Source organism: Nicotiana tabacum, chromosome 7, assembly GCF_000715075.1.
Source record: "Nicotiana tabacum cultivar K326 chromosome 7, ASM71507v2, whole genome shotgun sequence".
Classification (NCBI taxonomy): Eukaryota; Viridiplantae; Streptophyta; class Magnoliopsida; order Solanales; family Solanaceae; genus Nicotiana; species Nicotiana tabacum.
The window spans coordinates 158,667,951-158,685,176 of NC_134086.1; the positions used below are offsets into that span (position 1 = coordinate 158,667,951).

Sequence of the window (17,226 nt, forward strand, 5' to 3'; positions counted from 1 at the left end):
CAGTTTGTACATATTCCCCCAAAATATATCTAGAACATGACTTTGGAATTTCAATTCCATGACAGTGTTTAATATATGTCTACATTTCCTTTTAGCTACCCCATTCTGCTGAGGTATATGTTTACCGTGAAAATGGTAATAATAATTAAATTTGATTTAGTGATTCTAAAAATACGTGATCTATTTTTATGCTAGTAGTTAGGCAGTTGATGCTATGTAAAAGACTTAGAAATGAAATAAGAGCTTTAAGAACGAGGCGTTAGTCAAACCGAATCGCTGTCAATCAAGGCCTCGAGCTTGCCTATTCAAGGGCCTCGGGGTCGAGTCTGAAGCTCGACTAGGAGCTATCGAAGGCAGTCGATGGTGAATAACAGTTATAAACAGATCAAAGATGGCTCTTTATGGCCAATAATAAGCAATAAATGATGAACAATAAATAAAATACAATAAATATGAGCAAAAAATAAGATAACGAGACCAAGGGAATGTGTTAAAGAGTAGAGAGAATGTTCTAGTATATCTAGTATGGAGTAACAGATGTTTGCGAAATGACAAGGATCCCCTTTATATAAGAGGGGAAATCCCAACATAGTACAAGTGCATTTATTATAAAGATATGGAGATGGGACAGCTAGTTAACGCCTACGATACGGGCTCAGACTAGCTTGACAGACCTTGCTGGCTCTAGCTTCATGCCTAAGGAACTCCCCGTTTTCTTCCCATAACCGAAGGTCTCATACTGTCCCGGGGTTGAGTGTCGATGGCCCTCGAGGGATGAAACTTGATCGTGATTTCGAGCCTTCAAGGCGTTATAACGATGGAACCTCCGATTTTACCGTATACAGATAGTCCCTGCATTTTTAGAGTTGAACGACAAGAAACAACCTTGATAACCTTCTTTCTAAATTTCCTGCAATGACGTCATACTGATGGCGCAAGCCTCCATGACAACCAAGTTGTACCGTCATTTCAACTTTCCAGAATCATTCAAAGCATTACCGTCTCTTTTTCAAAGTGGTAATGTCACCACCGGTTCAGCTCCCAAGGATACATTAAATACGCCTGGTGTTACGTCTTTCAAGGACAATAATAGCGCCATCGATTACGCTTCCGCCCCTCCTATAAATGGGGCCTCCTGGAACCAAGTTTTTGTTCAAGTGCTCTTCAATCAACCTTTCTCCCATTTCTTCTCTCCATCCTCATCCGCTGTCATTTCCCATATATGAGGCTCGTGGCCTTAAGGTTGTCTGGTGGCGTTCTCATCAATTATACCATGGTTTTTTCCCGGGGCTCTTCCCCATCGAGCGAGACTATACCAACTTGTTGTTGTTGTTGTTGTTGTTATTACTACTATTATCATTGGCCCGAGACGAGGAGATAGGGGGACCGATTTCTCCCGACTCAGGAAAATACTTGGACTCTACACCGCTGCTCATGAGGGAGTTTGGACTATACACCACTGCTCACCTCCCCCGATTACCCGGTGTGGCGCCTCACTCCCTTTTATTTCCATGGAGTGAGGTGGTACTATCTACTAACTGTTGCATCCCCCACCGGGGTAACGTCCCAAGAAGTGGCTTTACAATAGTAGCACTAGCGAAATCTATACTAGCCAGATTTTTTACCCAGCCACTTCTTCGTTCTTTTCTGCTTCTTCTGTATCACTTTGTTCTTCTCCACCACTTTCCTCTTCTTTATTTTCGTCCTTGGAGATATCATTCTGGACGACCGAGATGAGACTCCTGGGGAAATGGCGCTCAAAAATACTGCCACTGAGGATGCATCCTCGAGAATAGGCTAGGCTCTATGCTTTTACCATATGTGTACCCTTTGCTTCTTTGTTTCTGTGTAAGGACCCCTTGTGGGCTTTTGTAATCGAATATTTATAAATGAAAAATGTTTCTTTAATTTGTCTCTGATGCATACTATTTTCCTTTTATCTATGCTTGTGTAGAATCTAAGTACATGACCCCATCGGTTGGTGAAAATATCGAGCCCGGGTTGGACTGATAAACTCGGGTTGTCGGTGTCACACCTCCTTTTTCCTCCCCCGCGTGGGGCGAAGGAGTTTTTCCAATTAAAGGACAATCGAAATGGGATTTGTTTATTTATTTTAGAGTCGCCACTTGGGAGATTTAGGGTGTCCCAAGTCACCGATTTAATCCCGAATCGAGGAAAAGAATGACTCCATATTGCAGTCTGCGCACCAGAAATCCGGATAAGGAATTCTGTTAACCCGGGAGAAGGTGTTAGGCATTCCCGAGTTCCGTGGTTCGAGCACGGTCACTCAACTGTCATATTCGGCTTGATTATCTGATTTTATACAAATATGAACTTATGTGCAGATTTCAACTCTTTACCGCTTTCATTATTATTATTATTATTATCTTACAGGGAATTGCAATGTTGTGAAAATGTACCTCAAACCGCGTCACAATCAATGTACCCATGGTCGTCGACACGCTTTGACTCCGTTGAGATTTGGATTTGGGTCACATAAATGTGCACCCGAGTTTAAGAAGATAAAATTATTAAAGGCGCGCCTAAAGCGGCTAGCGTATCATTTACTTTGGGTAGGGTCGTGAAATTTTGCTAAACGGTCCATCCCGGAGTCTAAGCAATTTTAAAGCAAATATTTACTGAGGGCCCCGCAATTTTTGTATTTTTATTTGGCGAGGCTCGTCTCATTTTTATTTAAAAGGTCGTCCTATACCTAAAATAAATGAAAAGATCCTAACTTATTTACATACCTATGAGTTATTATAGTTAAATTTCGAACGTGTTTTGTTGAAAGAGGGACGTGATTCGAAGCAGTCCATTTGGCAGTTATGGGCCCAGGCCCAGCGCACACTGTATGGACCGGACCTGGGCCATTCCTTTTTCGATGAGGGCATGTTTATTTTATTTGACTTACGACCAACAATTATAAGGTTGAAATGGGAACCGATGTTATTTTATTCTAACGGTATTGCTGCAACTTATAACGAGGCAGCCTACTAAAATGAAATGAGGTTAACTAGCAATGGATAGTTCAGCACTTAACATGCGTTGGAAGATATGCTAACCACAAACATAGCTAAAATTCAAGATATTGCTTACTACACTATCACCCCTATTTATCTACCAGCCTATATACACAGTATGATATTAAGTTGCCATACATGACGTTTAGTTATACATGCTGGCTACCTTCATTATCCTAATAGAAGATGTGAACTATTATACATAACTTAATGTTCAATATACAGACTATGTATGAAAATAAAACAACTTCAACTATTCCTTTTTTGTATTCATGTTTCAACTTTCAGCTCACATTGACAGTGTATCAGTGGTGTACCTGGTATTGAGAAAAGCAAAAGAAGAAGAGGAATGATCAGTGGAAGCAGTAGCATACACAGCAACAACAATAACAGAAAACAGCAACACAACCCCAGCAGTCAGATTTTTGTTTCCAACAGCAAACCCAGCGAAACAAAATCCAACAATGCCCAGTAGGAGAGACCAGCAAACAGATTTAATCCAAACAGAAGTCCAGTGAACTCAGAAAACCTAAAACACTCAAATGAAACAGTGTTGTACCAGTAGGGAAACCAAGAAAACTAAGCTGAAAACTCAGCAGCGTCCCAACAAATACAGGCTAAGCAGAGAAGGAAACAGATGCAGCAAACAATAGCCTCTGATTTGTTATGTTCAAAATCCAGCACCCTCTTAACTCTCTATCACTCTGAATTTAGGCTGACCTATTCAAGTTTTTGAAAATCCAGCCTTGTTTTTGGCTTTTTTTCTTTTATCTCTTCACCCTTTTTTTCCCACCTCCTCTCAACTCCACTGTCCAGCCTATTTATAAGCCAGAAATGGCAAGCCCCCCAGGCTGCCTTTCTCCTCTGCCCATACCCCTTTAAACTAATCAACAATGCCCATCATATTCCTGGCAGACTCCCCATACCGCATGCTTCTCTTTTTTTAATCAAAATTATGGGTGTTTAACTTATTTTAATCAACCTCCCCCATGCCATTTAATCTTGTTCCCCACTATTGCCTTAGTTTAATCCTATTTCAGTACCCTATTGTCAGCCCAACTTAAACTAAACATTTCTGATCTTTTCAAACCCCCAAACTAACCCTGCTAAACCTTGATTATTACTGTATTACCCTACTGCAGCAGTAGGACATTTTGAACTCCTGAAAGTTCAAATTCAAAGCTGCCCTAAACTGAGTTCTAGTTATTGTATTGCAGTTACAAACATTCACAGATAATGTCAAACAATCCGCTAAACGACAATGATTCGATCCGTCATAAGAAGCCATATGAATCAGAATATTTGCACATTCAGTCCTATAAAACTAATCGACGACATTTATCTAATCGACTACACTAAATATAACATAGAACAATCAGTCGATCAAACAAACAAACGAATAGGGCATCAACTGCCTTCAACAATTTTGCACGACACAGGGAACCCATATGAATTAACTGTTCGACGATATTAATCAAATTGAATATGCATCTTATCATACGTATTCAAACATAAACAGAAGAACAATCGACCAAATAAAAGGGTCTTACGAAGATGGAGAACAAATTGGAAGGAAACATCAGAAATACCAAACAAACCAAGTAAACATGCTGACAAACCCAAACAACATTTAAACAAAAACAGAAAAAAAAAAGCGAACTCACTCTGAAAAGCTTAAACACAGACGACCCCAGCTTTGACCGGATTTGCCCATTTTGAGGTCGAACAAACTTTAATCGAGGTGTTCTCAACCGAGAACACTTCGATTAAGGTCTATTAGACCCCAACCCTCTGTTAAACTGGCCGGATTCTAAGGTTCTTGTGTTCTAGGGTTAGAACCAGTCCGATTAGGGGCTTGAGGATTTGTGGGTAGATTCGGACCAAACCAAGCTTGGTTTGGTCACGAGTGAGGCCAGGGTGGTGACTGGTGTGAAACTGGGGTGGGTTGGTGTAGGTCAGGGTTGGGCTCGAACCTTCAAATTAAGATTCGAGATGATGGGGGATGATTCGAGGCAAGGGGGTAGCAGATCCGTGTTCAGGGTGGTGAGGTGCATCAGGGGTGTTACTTTGGTGGTCACCGGCATCGTTGCCGCCGGGTTCATGGTGAGAGTGTATGGGGGCGGCTAGGGTTTGGAACGGGGGAGGGGGGTCTTGGGTTTGGGACGATGTTGTACAGTGGTGAAGGGTGGGGTTTGGTTTGGGGGCGTGGGGTGTGATGGGAAGCTTATATACGGAACGGGGCAATTGATTTGGGCCGTTAGATCAAATGATCTCAACGGCTTGGATCAACTGGTGAGGGACAGGACGGGGTCGTTTGGTATAGAAACGGGGTCGTTTGGTTTTAATGAAGGGCTGGGTTGACCCAAGTAAACAGGTCAGGTTACGGGCGTGAGCGTGGACCGTTGGATGAGTATGGCTGAATGGCTCAGATCAAACGCCCTATGCGGCGTCGTTTTGGGGCGTGCCTGGAAGGCCTGGTTTTGGACTGGGTCGTGGGGTTGGTTTGGGCCCGATTTTTAATTGAATTTTTGGCCCAAATCCGGTATCTTCTTTCCTTATAATTAAACAAAAATTCCTAAAAACCAAAAATTAAATTACCCAAATATTAATTAACACCTAACAACAATTAACACACGAATTAAAACATTTAATAAAATTACCATGACAACAAATAGAATAAAAATGCATATTTTTGTGATTTTCGCTTTTAAAACCAAATTATGGTTAATTAATTCCTAAATGTACCGTTTATTCCTAAATGCAATGCAACATGTGTTTTTGTATTTTTAACTATAGCAAGGCGAGCATTTACGGACAGAAAAATTATCAAAATGTCATGCAAATTCTCGAAATTGTAACCGAGGGCAACTTGTTTTATTTATTTTTCGATTTCTTTTGGAGTAATTTCCGTGAAGCAAAAATCACGTGCTCACAGCTGCCCCTCTTTGTCCGAAAACACAAAGAGCTTTCGTGCAAAGATAAAGTGAGCGGATACGAGCGATTTTTGCCCGTTGGGATACTCCATGTGAAGCATTTTTTGAGAAAAAGATTTAACCGAACCTTTGCTTCAAAGGTTTCCTACATATCCCTGGCTAAAGGGGAATCAGGTTAATGTAGTTCAGGAAGTTTTGGTAGCTGGGACTACCACAGGACTACAATGTTACTGCTGTTGCGTGCTGTTATCACTGGTTACCGATTTCCTTGTTACACCGTTCTTAAAAAAAACAAGAAGCTAGACTAGACTACGGATCATGAGATCTCATCTATCTTCAACTTGTTCTTGTTGCCTTGCTTTCTTGTCGGTTTATGTTTCTTCCGGTGCTTTTCTTCCAAGAACTTGGGGACGACACTGGCCTTTTGCTTCTATGAATATCAGTTTTCCTCATTTTGTTCGGTCCGCTGGGGATATGGCTCTCTTCATTAAGCTTTTCGGCCGTTTCTCTGGGGATACGGCTCTCTTCATCAGATTTGTTATGCTGGGCATAATTTAATGTTCACAGGCCGCTTCTTTCAAGCTGCGTCTTATCTTCTTTTCGACTCATGCGCTTGATTTTGTGCTGGGACCCCTTGTTGCAACCTTCTGCTTTCCGGTGCTGGGGATTCCTGTGGTAACCCTCTGCCTTCCGGTGGGTTACTGATTTCAAGATCTGCAGCATAAGACTCAAAAGTATTCCTCTCATTATACAGGTGGGTGCCTGAGACATTTAACTAAGACATGAAAATATTCCTCTCATTATACAGGTGAGCGCCTATTTAACTAAGACATGAAAATATTCCTCTCATTATACAGGTGGGCGCCTATTTAACTAAGACATGAAAATATTCCTCTCATTATACAGGTGGGCGCCTATTGAACTAAGACATAAAATATTCCTCTCATTATACAGGTGGGCGCCTATTTAACTAAGACATGAAAATATTCCTCTCATTATACAGGTGGGCACCTATTTAACTAAGACATGAAAATATTCCTCTCATTATACAGGTGGGCGCCTATTTAACTAAGACATGAAAATATTCCTCTCATTATACAGGTGGGCGCCTATTGAACTAAGACATGAAAATATTCCTCTCATTATACAGGTGGGCGCCTATTGAACTAAGACATGAAAATATTCCTCTCATTATACAGGTGGGCGCCTATTGAACTAAGACATGAAAATATTCCTCTCATTATACAGGTGAGCGCCTATTGAACTAAGACATGAAAATATTCCTCTCATTATACAGGTGGGCGCCTATTGAACTAAGACATGAAAATATTCCTCTCATTATACATGTGGGCGCCTATTGAACCAAGACATGAAAATATTTCTCTCATTATACAGGTGGACACCTATTGACATAAAATATCTCATTATACATGTGGGCGCCTATTGAACTAAGACATAAAATATTCCTCTCATTATACAGGTGGGCGCCTATTGAACTAAGACATGAAAATATTCCTCTTATTATACAGGTGGGTGCCTATTTAACTAAGACATGAAAATATTCCTCTCATTATACAGGTGGGCGCCTATTGAACTAAGACATGAAAATATTTGAATTTATTTCCTCATTCCTCCGAGAAAATTTTTTGACAACGGCAGAAAATTTTCTGCCCCGGTTTTGGTGACCTTTCTTGCGGCGTGTCTTTCTGCCATCATCAACCTTTATTTTCCTGTAGCAAACAAAGAAAATTTTGTTAGTTTTAACATGGTGAGCGGTCGTGTCATTCCTGCTGGGGGATGATTTTTTCCTTTCCCTTTCTGTGCTCCCAAAACTGGTTGGGAATAAAGTTGCTTGCTGGGGATGATATGTCTACTGGGGATGGTTTTCCATTTATCTCTTCCCCGCCTTCTTGTTTCAGAACAAACTGTGGGAGTCCTCTTTAATTCCAAAACTACTCTCTTAGAAGTTTTTATTCCCTCCCAGAACTGCAGGGCATAGGATGTTATCACCTGGGGATAACCTTATTGGGGATATGACTGTTAGGGTTATCTTGCGGCGGATTAATTCTCCCTGCCTCCTTCCCCCTTTCTGTGGTATCTGACCACCTCGAACCTTGGTCCGTGATCTATCAACGTTCTGCTGGGGGATCTTCTTGTAACTTGGTCCATAAGTCCCTCAACCGTCGTTTTCCGCTTTTCTTCACGTCCCCCTTAACTTTCTAAGCCAATTTGTCCTTTGGTTTTGCAACAAACGCCTTTTGTCTTATTGCCTCAGCTTTGGCCTGTCCTATTCACGTTTTGCTTTGTACCACTTTGGCCCCTGGTAGTAAACTCTGAAAAATCCTTTTCAAAACAAATTTCTGGAAAGAAATGAAAAAGATAGAAAAAGAGAAAAATCTTGCTGAACAAATGCTGGGGGGAAGAAGAAGAAAAGGAAAGAACTTATCTGATGGTATGACTGGTCCTTATGATCATGTCGTGCACTACGGATTCCCGACCCAGTCTATTTGTATCAATCAATATGCCTGATGGCCTTACTTGCTGGGGATAAATAGGTGCCCACCTCTTCGCAAATGCGGATCCTTTTGCCAATCTGTCTTGTCGCCTTACAGTGCCCTTCGAGGGGTTTTCACTAATAAGACTCTCTCTTTTCTCTCAGCTCCCGTCGCCTTACGATGCTTGTGAAGTTTTTCACCGCTAAGACTCTCTCATTTTGTCTCTCTCATCTTTCGTTGCCTTATGGTGCCTGCGAAGGTTTTCACCGATTAAGACTCTCTCATTTTATCTTTCAACGGGGGATTGGAGTGTTGCCGATATGATTCTCTCTTTCGGAGATTCTTTTCGGCCATCAATTCATTTCCAGTTTATGACCCTCTTCTTTGCTGGAGTTCAGCGTATTATTCTCAGCTTCCATTAGCCTGACTTGGCACCTCTCAGATATTGATCGGGAGGTCTTTTTGGGACATCGATGTTGGGTTTGTGTGTCAAATATTTAACGTAACTTTGATGGGTGGAATGTTACAACTATTGGAATCAAACCCTTTTTGGAGATTCAAAAACATAACTCCTGCCCTAGTTTTCTTGCTTGGGGAATTTTATATTTACACTATGTTGAGCTATGCATATTATGCGCACTATGACCGAGCCGTGAGGCACCTACGTATCCTCTTTGAGGAATCAGGTCAAACATAGTTCCTAATTCCCTTGTTTTCCTTGTGATCTTTATCTTGTTTCCATTTTTCTTTTAATTTCTTTTTCTTTTTCATATTTTTCCCATTAGTGATTCCAAAAGAGGGGTATGAAAGAATAACTTAAGGCTCAAAAGGGGGAAGCAAAGGTTAAAAGTGTTTGGATAGAATAAAGAATTGCCTCCGTCATTTCATTATCTGATAAGTACCAAATACAAACAAACGAACCAATAACTACTATAATCAAAGAAACTACGCATAATATCTTTTGACTGCATCAGAATTGATAGCCATGTCGACACACCTTCCCTCGATATCTGTTAGACACAAAGCACCGTTGGACAACATTCTGGTCACGATATAAGGCCCTTGCCAATTTGGGGCGAACTTGCCTTTTGCTTCGACCTGATGCGGGAGGATCCGTTTCAATACTTGCTGCCCTACTTCAAATTTTCTGGGGCGCACCTTCTTATTGTATGCTTTTGCCATTCTTTTCTGATACAATTGGCCATAGAACACTGCTGCCAATCTTTTTTCATCTATTAAGTTCAGCTGCTCTAGTCGAGCTTTGACCCATTCATCGTCGTCAATCCCGGCTTCAGCGATAATTCGGAGGGATGGAATTTCAACCTCCGCTGGTATTACTGCTTCAGTTCCGTATACCAACAAATAAGGAGTTGCACCTATGGAAGTCCGGACTGTAGTGCGATAACCCAACAAAGCAAAGGGTAGTTTCTCGTGCCATTGTCTAGATCCTTCCACCATCTTCTGCAGTATCTTCTTGATGTTCTTATTGGCTGATTCGACCGCTCCATTCGCCTTGGGACGATATGGGGTGGAATTGCGGTGTGTAATCTTAAACTGTTGGCATACCTCTCTCATCAAGTTGCTGTTAAGATTTTGCACCATTATCCGTGATGATCACTTTTGGGACCCCAAATCTGCAGATGATATGGGAGTGAACAAAATCCACCACTGCCTTCTTGGTTACCGACTTGAAAGTTTTAGCTTCAACCCACTTTGTGAAGTAGTCGATGGTCACCAGAATGAACCTATGGCCGTTGGCTGCTGCCGGCTCGATAGGCCCAATGACATCCATGCCCCATGCGACAAATGGCCAAGGCGCTGACATCATATGCAACTCTGTCGGCGGAGAATGAATCAAATCTCCATGTATCTGACACTGATGACATTTACTCACGAAAGTGATACAGTCATGCTCCATAGTGAGCTAATAGTACCCTGCTCGAAGAATCTTTTTTGCCAATACATATTCGCTCATATGTGGCCCACAGACTCTAGCATGCACTTCTGCCATAACTGTCGTGGCTTGATCGACGTCTATACATCTTAGCAATCCCAAGTCTGGGGTTCTTCTGTACAACACTCCTCCACTGAGGAAGAAACCATTCGACAAACGCCGAAGGGCTCCTTTTTGGTCCCCAGTGGCCCGCTCTGTATATATCCCATCTTGAGGTACTCCTTTATGTCATAAAACCACGGCTCGCCATCCACTTCCTCTTCTGCCATGCTGCAATAAGCGTGCTGATCACGAACCTAGATGTGCAAAGGTTCAACATACATTTTGTCAGGGTGGTGTAACATCGATGCTAAGGTGGCCAATGCATCGGCAACCTCATTATGAACTCTCGGGATATGTTTGAATTCCACTGATCGAAATCGCTTGCTCAGATCGTGCAAACATTGTCGATATGGTATGAGTTTCAAATCCCGTGTTTCCCATTCACCCTGAATCTGATGCACCAGGAGGTTCGAGTCTCCCAAGACCAAAACGTCCTGGACATCCATGTCTGCAGTTAGTCGCAGACCCAAAATGCATGCTTCATACTCTGCCATGTTGTTGGTACAATAGAATCGTAGCTGAGCTGTAACAGGGTAATGGCGTCCTGTTTCCGAAATGAGTACTGCTCCTATTCCAACCCCTTTCGCGTTTGCGGCTCCATCAAAGAAAAGCTTCCAGCTTGGTTCCTCGGGTAATTCCAGCTCATCTGTGTGCATTACTTCCTCGTCTGGGAAATACGTCCTCAACGGCTCATATTTTTCATCAACGGGATTCTCAGCCAAGTGATCGGCCAGCGCTTGGGCTTTCATGGCCGTCCTTGTCACGTAGACGATATCAAACTCTGTGAGCAAGATTTGCCATTTTGCTAACCTCCCTGTAGGCATAGGTTTCTAGAAAATATACCTTAATGGGTCCAAACGGGAGATGAGATAAGTAGTATATGAAGACAAGTAGTGCTTCAATTTCTGAGCCACCCAAGTTAGGGCGCAACATGTCCTCTCGAGTTGAGTGTACTTGACCTCATACACTGTGAACTTCTTGCTAAGATAATAAATGGCTTGCTCCTTCCTTCCTGTGACATTGTGTTGCCCTAGTACGCAACCAAACGAATTCTCCAGGACCGTTAGATAAAGAATTAATGGCCTTCCTGGCTCAGGTGGAACCAACACTGGTGGATTGGACAGATACCCTTTAATCTGGTCGAAAGCCTCTTGACACTCCGCCGTCCAGTCTACCGCAACATCTTTCTTCAGCAGCCGAAATATGGGTTCACAAGTCGCCGTGAGTTGAGTGATGAACCCGCTGATGTAATTTAGCCTCCCCAATAGACTCATTACCTCTGTTTTGTTCTTTGGCGGTGGTAAATCTTGGATGGATTTGACCTTGGATGGATCCAATTCAATACCCCGTCGACTGACGATGAATCCTAGCAGCTTTCCTGATGGAACCCCAAAGGCGCATTTGTCCGGGTTGAGCTTAATATCATACCTTCGAAGTATTTGAAAAAATCTCCTTAGGTCTGCTACATGGTCTTCCTGATGCCAAGACTTTATGATCACATCATCTACGTACACCTCAATTTCTTTATGTATCATGTCGTGAAACACAGTAGTCATTGCTCGCATGTACGTTGCCCCAGCATTCTTCAGTCGGAATGGCATGACCCGGTAGCAGTAAGTTCCCCATGGTGTAATGAAAGCTGTCTTTTCTGCATCTTATTCGTCCATTAAGATCTGATGATATCCTGCATAGCAGTCCACAAAGGATCCGATCTCGCGCCCAGCGCAATTATCGATCAGGATATGGATGTTGGGTAATGGAAAATTATCCTTAGGACTTGCTTTGTTGAGATTGCGGTAGTCGACGCATACCCTGATTTTCCCATCCTTCTTCGACACTGGTACCACATTGGCCAACCACTCGGGATATCGAGTGACCCGAATGACCTTCGCCTGCAGCTGCTTAATCACCTCTTCTTTGATCTTCACACTCACTTCTGTTTTAAATTTCCTCAGCTTTTGCTTGACCGGAGGGTATGCTGGGTCAGTGGGCAATTTTTGAACCACTAGATTGGTGCTTAATCCCGGCATATCATCATATGACCATGCAAAAACATCTTTGAACTCCATAAGGGTTTTGATCAATTCTTCCCTGACGTTTGGCTCAATGTGGATGCTGATTTTGGTCTCTCTGACATTATCTTCGTCCCCTAGATTCACAGCCTCAGTATCATTCAGATTAGGCTTGGGCTTCTCTTCAAATTGGCACAGTTCTCGGTTTATTTCTTCGAAGGCTTTATCCTCGTCATATTCAGACTTATTGTCATGATCGACCTCTTGTACCATTAAGTCGGAGTCGGATTGATTTATTAGAGTCGAAGATCCACTGTGCATGCCATGTCATTAGAACCAGTAAAAAGAGAACTGTTCAGAAAGAAAAGAACAAAACAAAATTAAAACAAGACAAAAGAAGAGAATTTTATTAAAATTGCGGGATAACAGGGTTCACACTTTTACAAAAAATGAAGATGAAATTTGGATTACACCCTGGAATAATCTGAAACAAGAAAGCAAAAATCAAAGCCTACTACCAGGACTCCCCCGGATAGGAAGAGGAGTAACCGTCCAATTGTTGGTTTTGGCCTCAGGCCCCACAAACTGTATGTCCGCTCTACTGGAACTCTCTCCGACTTCCACCATATTGACATCAGCAAATAGCCTCTAGAAACTCTGATTCAAGTCCCCGTCCATCCCAATCAATGGTCCGAGAATTTTTGGGACCGGTGACCCCTTGGCACGTGCTCTAACAAAAGATCTTGAGAGACGTGGCACAGATTTGCGAAGAAACCAAACTTTCTTCTTCATTTTCCGCGCTCGCTTTACATCTGCCACAGTTGGTTTGAACCCCAACCCAAAGGTCTCCAAATTCTTGGGCAGGGAGACAGGTTGGACAATCCCCTGAAGCTCAACCCCCAGGCCTTTTCCCGGCATAAACCCATTACCCAGCATTTCTGAAACCATCATGACCGTTGCGGAAGCTACCCTAGGGTGCTGAATTATCTCACCCTCAGAAATCTTGTTTGCCGACATTGCATCAAAAATCTGGTAAAACCAGGTACCCTTGTCATCATTGGTCTCTATGAAGGGCACAATGGTGCCATCCATGGTGCACGCAGCGTCCTCGTCGTGCAGTACGACCTCTTGTCTATTCCACTCGAACTTGACCATTTGATGCAAGGTGGAAGGCACTGCTTTATCTGCGTGGATCCACTGTCGTCCCAATAGAAGGTTATAAGATATCGCGGCATCTAATACCTGGAACTCCATGGTAAACTGGACTGGACCGATGGTCAACTCAAGTACAATATCCCCCACGGTGGCTGTTCCATTTCAGTCAAATCCTCGGACGTAAATGTTGTTCTTGTGGATTCTTCCGTTGTCGATCTCCAACTGGTTCAGGGTGGATAATGGACAAATATTGGCACATGAGCCGTTATCCACCAATGCCCGAGTAACTGTCGAATCTTCACATTTGACAGTTAAGTAGAGGGCTTTATTATGCTCCGTGCCCTCCACTGGCAGATCATCACCTAAGAATGTTACCATGTTCACCTCAAAAATTTTATTGGCAATCGTTTCAAGGTGGTTTACAGAAATCTCGTTGGGCACATGAGCTTCATTTAGTATCTTCATCAGGGCCCGACGATGTTCATCTGAATGGGTCAGTAATGATAACAGCGAGATCTGGGCCGGTGTTTTCTTCAACTGTTCGACCACGGAGTAATCCTACACTTTCATCTTCTTCAATAATTCTTCAGCTTCTTCTTCGGACACAGGTTTCTTTGTTGCAACTGGGTTGGGTCTTCTCAACTCCACCGGAGCAAAATACCGTCCTGATCGAGTCAGCCCTTGCGTTTCACAACTATCCTCCTCCACTTGTTTTCCCTTGTATATCACCATTGCGTTCTCATACTTCCAAGGCACGACCTTGCTATCAATCATTAACAGTTGGACTACCGGCTTTATGGTGACCAGTTCCCCGTATACCCCTTTCAACACAACTGCGGGTGTGGGTGGAGTCCCTGATATTACCAATTTGGCTGGCTTTGGTTTCTTTGTTGCAGTAGACAGACTCTTGCCCAATATCACTATTGGCTTGACACCTACCCATTGCAACTGTACCCCTGGTCTTCCACCGGTCGATCCTTCTTTCAGAGCGGCTTGGATTGTCATCACTGTCTGTGATGGTCTCATTGGCTCTCCTCCCTCGTATACCAACTCGATCATGTGAGCTTCGCGGTGTACTGGCAATGGGTTTTGGTTGATGTTGGGCGCCTCCGGCGCCTGGACCTTGATTTTGTTGGCATCAATAAGATCTTGTATTGCCTGCCTCAGCCTCAAACATTTTCCAGTATCATGCCCCAGCATTCCTGAGCAGTACTCGCAGCTTATCGATCTGTCCAAATTTTGGGGTGGGGGGTTTTTCTCTCTAGGTTCGACAGGACTCACCAAACCCAGCCGTCTCAATTTGTGGAATACGGCGGTATAGGTCTCTCCCAACTCAGTAAAGGCTTTATGTCTCTGTAGCCTATCATTTCTAGCAACTTGACTCCCTCGAAAGCCTGCCCCCGGAGGATTCATGTATGTTCTTGGTGGAGGATAGGTGTTTTGCGGTGGAGGGTAGGTGTTTTGTGGGGGTGCATATGTGTTCTGGGGAGCCGACGCGCGCCATTGTGGGCAAGCCGGAGACTGAGTGTATGTCTGGGCTGGGTGCACGGAGAAGTGTGGTTCTTGAGGTGGATAGTAGTGTTGTGGTGAGCTGTATGGGTAGTTTGGCCTGTGGGGTCTGGGTTGGTTGTAGTATGGTTTGCTGGACCTGGACCAACTGCTTGCACTCAATCGTGGCAATTTCTTCTTTCTTCCTCCTTCCCAGCGCACCTCCCGTGCCGCTCTGAATAGCCTGGGTCGTTGCCTTGAGCGCCGAGTAATTCAGGATTTTGTTAGACCTCATACCCTCCTCTATCATGACCCCTATCTTTACTACTTCATTGAAGGATTTTCCAACCGTCGTCACCAAGTGACCAAAGTAAGTTGTATCCAGTGTTTGCAAGAAGTAGTCCACCATTTCTCCCTCTCTCATGGGAGGATCAACTCTGGCTGCTTGTTCTCTCCAGCGGAAACCAAACTCGTGAAAGCTTTCCCCAGGCTTCTTTCTGGTCCTCAGCAATGTGAGACGGTCAGGGACTATCTCGAGATTGTATTGAAAATGACCCGCGAAACACTGCGCTAGATCATCCCAAGTGTACCATCTGCTGGAATCCTGTCTGGTATACCATTCTAATGCCGATCCACTCAAGCTTTGATCGAAATAAGCTATTAGCAGCTCATCTTTGCCGCCTACCCCTCTCATTTTGCTACAAAAGCCCCGCAAATGTGCCATGGGATCACCGTGCCCTTCATACAAATCAAACTTAGGCATCTTGAACCCAGCCGGGAGTTGGACGTTCGGGAAAGGGCATAGAACCTTGTAGGCCATGCTGACCTGGTTGCCCAATCCATACAGGTTCCTGAAGGATTGCTCCAGGCTTTTGAACTTCCTCATTACCTCATCTTGTTCTGGGACCTTAACCGGCTTTTCAATCTCCGCCGGTACCTCCAAGTGCGGATTGTAGGTATGGGGTTCTGGTGCATTGAATGTGGGTTCAGGGGGATAATATTGCGTATCGTGAGCCTGAAACAACGACTCGCTGGTTGATCTTTGCATGGTGGCTGATGTAGGTCCCATAAAAGTGGGAACATTTGGTGTTAGGAGAGGTTGATGGGGTGGTGGAGCTTGGGAATCATGGGGGCTTCTCTCCTGATGATAGTGGTTATTTGGGAGGCTTGTTGAAGGGCTAGAGTGAGGGTATTTCGGCATATGCCCTAGTGGTTCAGGGCTCTTTTGTGCTTTGGCCAAAGCTAACTGCATTGCATTCATCTCTAGTCCCATCCTTTCTATCTTCTCCATCGCTTCTTTTAACAACTGGCTCAACGACCTTTCTTCCTCGGTACTATTTTCTGAAGTAGTCATGCTCGCTGTTACCGGTCCTTTGGATCTGGTTTGATAAGGGTGTGCTGCCAGAATGCTTTAACAACTAACTGTCTGTTATATGTGGAAAACAAACAAACTTGTTAGCGTTAGAGTTTAACAGATTTGATAATAGCACATTGGGGATGCAATGCTCCTAGGCAGTAAACCATTTCTAACATGCTTTGCTTCAAACACATGCGTCATCCCGGCTTGCTTATTTGCCCCTTTAAAGTACTTTGGGAACCCCTGTATTTTATTTTTATTTTTATATTTTCTTCTTCCTTTTTTTCTCTTTTTTTTTCTTTTTAATGGCAGCGAATATTATGTGGATTGTCTACGTATCACGTCTCTGCGTGAATCAGACCGGGCGTAGTTCTGCCAAAGTAATGACACAAAAATTTCTTTTGGAATCATTCATTCATCACCAAAATTTGCTATTACAAGTCACTTATCTCAAACAAAGAACAACAATAGTACAGATTCCAAATTTCTTAACCTGACTCGATGAAAAGAAAAAGAAAACAACATATGTGAAGACAACAAACCCAATTAAACAAGACTCGACAAGGGATTTAAAATTCCAACTTAGGGCACGCGAGGCATCGTTCGGCCTTTCCGCAGACTTTGGTGTAAGGCCTTTCTGCAAGCTCTTCAACTCGTTCATGATCCGTTGGACGTAGCCCATGATGGAAGCAAGGAGGGTATCCCGA

The 17,226-nt window shown here is 43.4% G+C and overlaps 1 protein-coding gene across 1 annotated transcript in view; it reads right to left on the bottom strand.

The window, feature by feature from the left end:
• Positions 1-17,226, bottom strand: part of LOC142162386 (uncharacterized) — a 40,636-nt gene that overhangs the window by 6,180 nt on the left and 17,230 nt on the right. Inside the window, exon 5 of the mRNA XM_075218734.1 lies at positions 3,467-3,552. Coding sequence (XP_075074835.1) covers positions 3,467-3,552 — 86 coding nt within the window. The remainder of the gene's footprint in view (positions 1-3,466; positions 3,553-17,226) is intronic.